Genomic DNA, 10,934 nt, shown 5'->3' with positions numbered 1-10,934 from the left:
TGGGGGAGTGAGAAGGGATGGTGAGTAAGGGGGCGGGGAACCTAGGTGAGGAAGGGTGAGGCTGGGATGAGGAAGAGCGAAGGGGAGAGGGGAGGAGGGAAAGGAGGTAGGGAGGAGGCAGGGGAGGGGAAGAAAGAAAGGGGTGAGAGAGGTAGAGGAAGGTGGGCAGAGGGAGCAGGAGGCGGGGAGCGGGGGGAGGGAGGAGAAAGCGGAGAGCCGGGGAAACAGGAATAATGGGGGAAAGGCTGGGAGGGAGGAGGGCAGGGATGAGAAGGAGAGGAGGAGAAAGGGAGTGGGAGAGGGGAAAGGAGACAGAGGGAGTGAGGAGGGGGGGAGAGGCCGGAGGGAGGAGCCCTGGTGAGAAAGGAGGAGGATGGACCAGGGGAGGGGTTGAAGAAGGGACCGGAGGGGAGGGAGGGGAGGGGAGGGGAGGGGCTGGAAGGGCGGGGCGGGCCGGCGCCGTGGGAGGAGGGGCGTGCGGAGGCCGCGAGCTGCTGGCTCTGGTTGGCTGGCCGCCCCCGCCCCCCCCCCCCCCCCCCCCCCCCCCCCCCCCCCCCCCCGCCCTCCCGGCGCGGTGGCCGCGGAGAGAAAGTAAGGTGAAAAAGTCCAAGTGCAGCTGCGGGCGCGATGGGGGCCGGCTCCTCAAGCTACCGGCCCAAGGCCATCTACCTGGACATCGATGGACGCATCCAGAAGGTACCCCGCCCCTCCTCTGCGGCCTCCGGGAGCCCTAGTAAGCGCAGGTGTCCCCACTGCGGGCTCCGAGCCCACGGACGGAGCTGATCCTGGCGGCCCGCCGTGCGAAGCGCAGGGCCCCGGGAAGCTGATCCTGGCGGCCGGGCCGGTGCAGACCCGCGGGGCAGGTCCCAGGTGGGCGGCGACAGTGGCGGGGGGGATCTTGCCACTGCGCCCTGTGGCCTCGCGGGGATTGAGGGACCCGCTTTCGGCTCTGCTGTACACTGCCCTCCCAACCAACTTGAGCCACGAAGGAGAGGGGTTCGCCACGGACCCCTTTTGTCCGTGGCCCCTCCTCTTCTAAAGACCCTTCTTTGGGCACAGAGTGCCCTTGACTTCTGTTGATATTGATAAGGGGGGACAATGGCTAAGCTCGCGGCAGGGGGGGGCTCACTGGGGAGGGTCTCATTAGCTCCCCCTAAAGTGTTTGTGGAAAAGCCCATTGTGGGGAAATTGCTCCCGGATCTCAGCTGGACGTCTCAGGGAAGCCCGGGCAGCTTGCTGTAGACCCTGCCAAGGAAGGTAAGGAGGGATGCCTGATGGCTACGGGCCTCTGTTCTCAGGTGTGTCCTCTTGGCTGGTTGGCTTCATCAGTAAGAGAAACCTAACCCTCCGCCGTCCTCAGCCTGCTGCTGGAAAAGTGGGAAGTTCCATCCCTGTCCTAGGTGGCCCCATTGATTAGGCTGAGTGACTTGAGATGGGCTCGGAAGCAAGCGACAGTGGCCAGCCTCTTGAGCAGGATAGGCAGGTGCAGGTTCAGATGCAGGACCAGATAGATCCCAGTTCCTGACTCTCGGAGCACAGCTCCTGAGATGTAACAACCTCCTCTTCCTCCCAGAGGAAGGAGGGCTCTACTGGGTGCCTTCCTGCCTCAGCCCATTTGAGCACACAAACACGTGCACATAGGTGCATGCAGGCATAAACTCCACAAGGCCAAATGTGTGTATGCATGTGTATATAAATGTGTATACAAAGCACATATCAGTACACATGCATTTTTTTCCTCTCTACCCCACCAAAGAGAATTTTTGTTGTTTTTTTTTTAGATTTTGGTGCAAGAGATGGAACCCTGGGCTTTATGCATGCAAGGCAGACACTTATTAAGCTACTTTGGTGGCCTTCTTTTATCCCTTTAAAGAAGAAAGATGAGGTGTCACCTGGCCAGCGGTGGCAGGTTCTTCCTCAAATCTCTCCGAAGGTCCTCAAAGAGCTGCTTGGCAACCAGTGGAAAGTAGAAGAAAGGGTTAGGAGGGCCCAAGTAAGTTCTGGGTCTGGCAGGCTGGTCTGTCAACTGTGGGTAAGGTGGTCTTTCCCAATGGACATACCTGAAGTTGAGTGACCTCTAGAAAGGTCACCCACAAGCCAACCCTGGGGTGGGTGGAGGCAGGCACCTGCACTAGGCTAGAAGGTCATGGCTTTGGGTGGAGGCAGACCTGATGTTGAGTGCTGGCTCTGCCACTCTGGGCTTCTCTAGCTGGCATCCTCGTCTGTGAAGGGATCACCAGATCTGCTTTATAGACTGTAATGAGAAGTAAATGAGAGATATAAACAGTGCCTAGAACATCACAGAACACAAGAGGCAATATTCTCTCTGTCTCTGCCTGTTCAGGCTGGTGGAGCAAGGGGGCCTCCACCCTGCCACTGCGCTCAGCCCATCACTGATCCTGGGCACCCTGTCATTAGCACCAAGTGGTGCTGAGGTGAACCTTTAGCCTGGTGAGAACCAGGCCTTCGGGTTTCCTGGTGTATGTGTTCACATCTCAGGCTCCACACCCTGCAGCCCTGCACCCATCCACACTGCTGAGACCTGTACACTAGCACAGAGTATTTCCTCTTCCCAGGCACTGAGCATATCTGAAAGTTCCCGGCATGCAATCATTTCTGGTTTGCATATACCCGTTTCATCTCTTCTTCATGGGAGGTCAAGGAACAAACCACAATTACTTCCCAGGAAAAGGCTTGGACCCTGGGGGTGAGATAAGGCATTTGTCCATTTCTGCCACTGCAATCATCACTCTTGGTGAGGGGCTTGCCCATGACTCCTGTGTTATCTCAGCCCTTTATCCCTCTTGCTACCTGGCCATCTCAGCATCTTCAGGCAGACATGGGAGGGGACCACATTGCTAACACTGGCGTTTGCTGGTATTAGGGAGAAGAACCTCTTGTTCTTACCAGGGTGGGAGTCAAAGGAACCAGGGAAGCAGTTTGACCGCTGCTCAGTGCTGCTTTTTGTTCATAGAGACAATTCCAAGTGCACACAATACCCAGCTTTCTCTAATGGGAATGGCAGTGAGAAATTGGAGGATTCTGGCTTCTGTCTCTGGGACATTTCATGTAGAAGATCAGAGGGCCCAGGTGGGGCTTGTCCTCCCAAACCCTATGCAAAATCTGTAGGGCCCCTGGTGGGACCCCATGTGTCCCCAGGGTCCCACTTTTCAGGACCTCCACTTCCCACCTCTGCTTTGGTTAGTTGCTTCAACCTGTGTCTGTTTGCTCAGCTCTTAAGTGGGGATAAGAGTGGGCTTGCTCTTGTGAGGTCTAGACAGATGAGGTAGATCAGATAGCCAGTGAGCCACGCACTAAAGTTGGTTGCTAGAGGCTAGTATGACCGAGATGATACCGAGGCACTTCGTTAGCCTGTGTGAGCAATCACAGCCCTTCTGGTCTGGGGATGGGAAACTCACAAATGGTAGGCACCCGAAGTTATTTCCAGCTGGCTGAGATGTTACAGAGGGACGCGGTGGGGTCCGCGCTATCGGTGGAGCCTCGTGGATTGGCTTCCTTCCTCTGTGACGGTAAAGAAGGCTCCCGTCCTGCAGACCTGGAAGCCTTTAGGACAGACTGGGTTAGAATTTTCCCAGTGGCCAAGGGGCAGTGTTGCCTGTCCAGCCACGTCTCTATCTTCCTGTGCCGTGGTTCCCTGGCTCTCCAGGATGCACAGATGGGGACCAGCAGGTCCTCCAGTAGGCCATTAAAAAAGCAGGGAGTTAGGAGCTGGATCTGCTCTCTAGAAACTCAGCCCCCTCCATCTTTAAGGACCTTCCTATGTTCTTTCATAGCTTCTTCACTGGGGGTGGGGGCGAGTCGTGCTCCCCCAGACCTCAGTCCTTGGTCCTTTATCTTATCTATAGGGGAGGAGAGCTCTGAGATTACTCACTTAGGGAGGACAAGCACGAGACAGTTCGTGTCGGGGAGCCAGAGGGTCCCTGCCTGGTAGTTCAGCCAGGCCTGGGTTTGCAGACTTGTAAGGAAAGCATAAAAAGCCTTCCAGGCCTCTGGCCAACCAGCCTTGGGTTGATTGAAAAGCCAGTAGCTGGGGAAGGGGGAAGCCTGGGAGCCTTTGTTGGAGCCTGGCCCTGGTCTAGTAAGCGCCTCCTCTCAGCCATTCTAAGCAGCCTGTGGCTTTGTCCCAGCCCATCTCCACAGCTGGAACCCAGGTCTTACTATGGAAACAGGCACTTGAGTTTTGCTGAGCCGTTTCTGTTCTAAATGGGAAAAGCCACAGGGCACAGCAGCATGAGGAAGCTGGTCAGTGTCCCTGTTTGAAATGGTTTGTCTCTGTGGATGTGGCTGCCTGGCCTTGGTTCTGTGGGAACCCAGAGTTCCAGGTACCCAGGCCTGCTTGGGGCTTCTCACCACATTCCTGGGCTCCACCCAGCCTGGTCCTGTTGTTCCTCTGTGGATTTGCCAGACTGCCAGACTCTGACCTGCTGTCTCCACACTGAAGTTGTCCCCTCTGGTACAGCCCTCTGCACTGGAGTCCTCAGCCCTGCGAGTCCTGCTTAGTTGCTCACTGGGTCGTGGCTCCCTTCTCTCTGCTTCTCTGGCATCCTCTGCCCTGCCTATGCCTTTACAGCTGCCCAAGGCCCTCAAGAACTCCGCCTTCTTTCCTAGCCTGTGCCTCCAACTCTTCAATGGTTCCTTCCACCTTCTACTGTTTGAAGAAAGCTCCTGCCTCAGCTTTGTCCTGTGGAGAGCATGGTGCCTCCTGCAGTGTTCCCTGGTTCAGTGGCCTTGTCCTCCCCTAGAATAGTCTGCCTTGCCCTTTCACTTTGGAACAGTTGGGCCTGCCCAACGAGACACACAGTGGTTATACTGCCTCTGTGGAGCCTCCTCCCACTCAAATCCACATACTTATGGCCGGATGATCTGGTTCCGTCCTGTGTGTTCTGGCTCCGCTGCCCTCTCCCTCCTCAGACCAGGTTCAGCAGCACCCCTTGGCTGTCTTCAGCAGTTCCAGAACAATCCAATCTTCCTATGATAGGTTTATAACTTAGACTCTTTAAATAAATATGGGCATGGCCCCCTGAGTGCAGTGAGCTAGAAGAAAAGGGGTATCCTCATCCTCCAGGGGCCCAGTGTGGAGATAGGGAGGGAGAAATGGGGAGCAGGGGCCATTTGAATGCCAACTCTGTGTCCATCTTGACCAATGGCCTGAGATAGCTCCTGGATCTCTGCCAGGATCAGAGCTGGTTGTGAAGATAAGCAAGATCACCCCAACTTTCAGTTTCTTTCTAAATAAGCAAGCCACTGTTAAAGACACTACAGTGAGAATATCCTAAGAGGACCTTAGGGGGTCGCTGAGGAATCAGGGAGCAGGCTCTGGCGCCTCCTCCTGGGCCTAGCTTTGATCTGAGGTTCCTCTTAAACCAAACATTCCCAGTGACCTTTGACCTGGAAGGGATGCTATCGGCTTGAACCCAGCTTGACACCCTCATGAAGGTGACTGCCTGCAGTCCTTTGGAAACACTGGGGCCGCCCTGAGGCACAGAGACGGCTCTGCTCTTGGAGGATGCAGAGCAGTGTCCCTGGTCCCTTCCCGTGTTCGATTCTGCCCTTGCTGCCTGGAAGATGGTGGTCTGGCTTGGCTGCTGTTGCTGCGATGAGCACCATGACCAAAAGCAGCCTGGGGAGGAAAGGGTTCATTTGGTTTCTGCTTTGGGTCCCAGTCTGTCACTGATGGGACTCAGCAGGAACTGAAGCAGAAGACTAGGGAGAAATGCAGCTTACCGGTTCACCTCCCCTGCCTCGAGCTCTGCCTTCCAAGAGCCGGGATTCAAGGCATACACCATCACACACTGCTCTGCCACTTCCTTATACAAGCCAGGCCCATCTGCCCTGGGCGTCACTGCCCACGGTAGGCTGGGCCCTCCTCCCACATCAATCAACAGTCAGGGCAATTCCCTATAGACATGGCTGCAGGCCAGGATGATCTGGCTATCCCGTGAGACTCTCTCTTCCCAGGTGACTCCTCGGTTGTGTCAGGTTGACAGTCACTAACCAGGCAAAATGTGAAAGTCACTTCCTCCTCTGGAGAAGTGGGAGGGTGGTGGCATTCCCACAGAGGGACTCTGCAGGGGCTGGTGACTCATGGGACAGGTGGGCACCTGGGAAACTCGGTGGTGTCCAGCTGCTCCTCTGGCCAGGCTGGCCTTGTTCCAATGCCTTTCACACCCCAGACCTGACAATTTTGAGGTCCCAGAAGAAGCTGTGGCAGGTGCCACCTTGTAGTTCTCCCACATATACTGAGTCTGACTCAAAGCGGCCATGAACAGGAAGACAGGACCAAAGACATCTCCCCCCACCCCCATTTCCATCTCTGACTTACAGGAGCCACACCTATTGGGACTAACTCATGCTCTGAGCCAAGGAGCTAGAGACCTCACCAGAGTGCATTGTGAGTGAGTGAGGGCCCGTCTGGCCTCAGAAATGTGTAGAACACAGCTCTCGTCATTGGGGGAGCCCAGCAAGGGCACAGGAAGGGCATGGAGTCCTGGCAGTTCCATGGAACTGACATGCAAATGAGAGATGATGTGGGTACGGTCTCCGTGCCAACAATGGGAGCACCTCGGGGCGTCCCAGCTGGACTCTGCTCATGTGGTTTACTGCCTGAGTGGCAGACATGCCCCATGGCCTCTCATTCTATGGAAAAAGCCCCCTCCCATCCAGTCACCAGACTGCCTGTAACCTAGTAAGCCACACCCCTGATCGATGAAGTGGGGGGGGGGGGATGCGTCTTTGATAAGGAGGACTGACTGAGTCACCAGGGAAGCACCTCCTTGCAGGGTCCTTGTCTGGATGGACTGCTTTGTATTGCCTCATTTCAAGGCCTGCCCTGAGCACAGGGCTCCAGCTTCACAGGAGTCCAGCTGCAGCCTGGTAATTTCATCCACAGAAAACATAGTCTGTGACCTGGCTGATACTAGGGCCTGAGATGTGACTGTGACTTCTGATAGCTCACAATATCATGCCTTGTAACTTGTAGACGTACATCTGCACACCCTGAGTGCAAGCAGCTGGTGCTCATATTGGAGGCACAGGGAGTGTGTAGTAGCATGTAGCCCCTCCATCTCACCCTGCGTACCTCTACACTTCTCCAGTCACACACTGGGAACATTTGTCCCAAACAGAAACTCCCTGTTGCTTTTTTTTTTTTCCCTTTAGACTGGCTGTCTAGTTTTTAAAATTGTGATAAACTATATGTAACATGGTTAAATGCATGGCTCAGCAGCCCTAAGATAGCTCACAGTGCCATGTAGCCAGCACATCCATTCTCCACTAGCACTTTAGCAGAAAGGAAGCTTGGTGGTCTCCGTTAAACACAGACCTTCTCCTGGCCTAGGTTCCCTCTTCCAACGTTCAGTCTCCATGAATTTAGCCACAGTTGGGATCTAATCCAAGTGGATCTTGCAGTATTTGTCCTTTTCCTGGTTTCTTTCACTTGGCACAGTGTCCTGCTGTGCTATGGTGGGTGTCAAGACTACCTTCCTCTTTGGGGCTAAGTAACATCCACCACATAGCATGCCATTGTCCCCCATCGGAGCAGACAGTCAGGGACCCTGCCTGGTGTTCTTCAGCCTTTTAGCAGTTCCTAGTACACACAGGGTCAACCTGGGACTTACACATGAAAAAGGTCCTGCAGTGCATCTGATGGGAGGGTAGATGCAGCTCTGACGACCCACGGCCCATCCCCTGGCACTCTGACGTCACAGTTGAGAGCACAGACAGAGATGTTCCTTTACCTTTTTTGCTGTGCGGCTTTGCCAGACACATTTTACCATCTCTGTGTCTTAGAATCTCCACCAGTGAGGGAACAGGAGAAAAGGGAATGTCTGCCCGTGCTTTGGGGGCATTAGACGTGCTTGCTTGTGTTGCGTGTTCTCATGGCTGGCCCTTGGAAGGTGTGTCTAATATCCCTATATTCACTTGTTTATTATTTGTTTATCCGCGCCATACATTTAAGGCTATCCAGGCTCCATGCAACCCCCTTCGTCACCTCACTCTGGTTGGTGAGTGGCCCCGGTATCCCTTTTGCTCCTACAACAGGCCACGCGTCCAGGCTCACTCTGGGGAATGAAGGGTCAATGCTGCTCCGCCAGGGGCTTTTGGTTCAGTAACGCCTGTCCTGGCTTAGCCGCGGTCCATTCTCCTCTACTCCATTGGTGGCTGGGTGGCCTTTAATAAGGGTCTCTTACTCCGCTTGAAGGGAGGGCAGCTCAGCCAAAGGCTCGGGTGGAACTAGACACACCTGCACGCGTCCCTGGCTGTGGCTTCCGGTTTCATTCCTTTGTGTCGCAGGCTGAAAGCATTGCCCGGGGCTGAGTGATGGTTCCAAAGGCCAAGCCAGCCTGGCCCTGAAAGGGGCTGTGTGGAAGGTTTGGGAAAACAAGAGCCCACCTGTGGAGTCGGGGAGATTGGAAGGTGTGTTTGGCCCAGGACTCCGGCATGTGGACTGCCTGCTTGCTCCTCCAAGGTGGTTTGAGCTGAGAGTCTAGAAGTCACCAGAACAAGTGTCCAGGTGGAGCCACCTGGGCCTGTTTGTCATCAGGCAGCCAGTTGTATATAACTGATTCTATTTATTTAATAAAGAGATCATTGATGGTAAGCAGTCACTCAAGCTGTCTCCCATGACGTCTTTCTCTGCCGAGTCTCTTCAAACTTCTCTAGCCTCCTACCCAGCCAGAAAGGTGGCCCTTGGCATTACCGCCTAGGGAGCTTCAGTCTCTCCTCCGCCTGGAACTCACATTCCTAATGAGCCATGGCCGGGAAGGCTGGGTTTCAGGACACAGTTCCAGCCTGCTGCCCGGAGCAGTGTCGTGCGGGTCTTGCAGGGCTCAGTTAAGCTTAAGCTGTGATTAAAGGCTCAACGTCGGTGATTGTGTATGCTTGGACATATCTGAGACTGCTGCTGTGAGAGCCGAGGGCGTCACTGCTGCTCACTGACAGGAAAGCCACAGCTTAAGAGCCGGTGACTGTGGAGACAGCCAATGGCCGGCCACTCTGCCATTGGGAGTCTGTATTAATTACTTTTCTGTTGCAGTGATAAAACACTGTGACCAAGGCAACTTATACAAAGCAGGGTTTATTTGACTTACAGTTCCAGGGAGCTGAGAGTCCATTATGGAGGAGAGGCGTAGAGGCAAGCAGCGGACACAGTGGCAGGAACCAGACGCTGAACGCTCACACCTTGAACTGCGACCACAAAGAAGAGACACATTACTAGTAGTAGTGCAGGGCCCTACACTGTAAATGGCGTGCTGTTGACGTAGCTCCTCCAGCAAAGTCATACCCCCTAAGTCTCCCCACGCAGCTCCACTAACTGGGGACCAAGTGTTCCAACACCCAAGACTATGGATGACATCTTATTTAAACCACCACAGAGTCTATGGGACAAGTTCTCCCCTGGACCCCGCATCTAGGCTGAGCCCCATGAAGCCAGTGTGAGAGGTGATGTCTGTACCGTCATGGCCAGGGCCGATGGAGTGGTTCGGGGACTCGGGTGCAGGAAGGGGCCCCGAGAAGCAGCACAGGTGGATCGGTTCCTTCTTGACTACTGTGACAGAACACAGCACCATAGGGGAGAAGAGGGCTTGTCTTAGCTCACTGTTTCAGAGGGGACACAGTTCATCGAGCTGGGGAAGTTGTGAGGCTGGCCTGGTGGTCAGGAGCAGAGACAGCACATTTCATCCACACACAGGAAGCAGAAAGAGACAGGAAATGGGGCTAAGCCACAAAACCTCAAAGCCCACCCTGGTGACACACTTCCTCCAGCAAGGCTCTGCCTCCTAAAGGTTCTATAACCTTCCCAAATAGCACCACCCATCAAGGACCAAGTGTTCACATACATGAGCCTATGGGGATGTTTCTCATTCAGACCACTACAGTAGGGTGTGAGGGGCAGCACCAGCACATGGGAGTAGGTAGACATGGTGGGCAGAGGCTCTGTGCAGGTGACAGTCACAGCATGGGGAGCAGAGGCCAGCCCCTCAATGGATAAGTGCACTCACACATGACATGCCACATACACCTCACATAAACACATATTACATCTTCATACCTCATTCGTGTATCACCACATACACGTATGCCACACACATCACATAAATACTCCTTTTTCACATATCAGATCTACCACATACCATGAACATACCATATATACCTTCCCACCACACATTGTGCACACACACAGGTCTCACACACACTCATACACTGTACAATACACATGTCACATACATTGTGCCTGCTACATTTGACATAAATCCAGCCCTCATTTTAATGCCTCAAACTGATACCTCACACAAATCACACATTATATACACACACATACATATTTACACACATACATACTCACACTACATGCATCCACATACAAATCACTCACAGACACATGCATGTGTACTTATACTGTACATATACGCACTTCCTCTCTGAGAGTCAGACTTCACTTCTGGAAGCAAACACTGTGGATCCATGGCTCCAACTGAGTGATGTAAGCTCTAGGCATGAGCTAGATTAGCACACCCTCAGGGACATCTTTGGGCTTTCACAGGCCATGTGATGTGAGTGGACATGTCAGTGATACTGGCCTTGTTAGGGCACAGGGCCATACCTGCAGGGGTCAGTGCACCACTGAGTGGAAAACCTCCCTGGACAAGTGCTGAGGCAAGTGTAAGGTGCATTGAGCCACAGCAGCGAGCCTGGAGTGTGCATGGGCCAACTGCCCAAGTGAGGCCCAACCCAGCAGCTGGCTTTCCCTGCCAGGCCCCTCCCATTTCCATTCACTTAGCCTACACCCACCTCTACTCCACCCCAGGGTCCCCCCTCCAGCCATGACCCTAGGGACCTTCCCTAGGCAGACCTGTGGGTGGATATAGGCACACCCTATGTCCTGTCACCAGGTGCCATACTGTCCAGGTCAC

General features: G+C 54.3%; 1 protein-coding gene across 2 annotated transcripts in view; it reads left to right on the top strand.

The window, feature by feature from the left end:
• The first annotated feature begins 437 nt into the window (after positions 1-437).
• Positions 438-10,934, top strand: part of Pde9a (phosphodiesterase 9A) — a 92,597-nt gene continuing 82,100 nt past the window's right edge. For both annotated transcript variants that reach the window (XM_036168146.1, XM_036168145.1), the window contains exon 1: positions 438-696. In XM_036168146.1, the coding sequence (XP_036024039.1) occupies positions 628-696 (69 nt within the window). In that variant the 5' untranslated portion in view covers positions 438-627. The remainder of the gene's footprint in view (positions 697-10,934) is intronic.

This window comes from Onychomys torridus, chromosome 18 (assembly GCF_903995425.1).
Source record: "Onychomys torridus chromosome 18, mOncTor1.1, whole genome shotgun sequence".
NCBI lineage: Eukaryota > Metazoa > Chordata > Mammalia > Rodentia > Cricetidae > Onychomys > Onychomys torridus.
The sequence above is the reverse complement of the archived record's forward strand: the minus strand, read 5'-3'. Positions and strand labels throughout refer to the sequence as shown.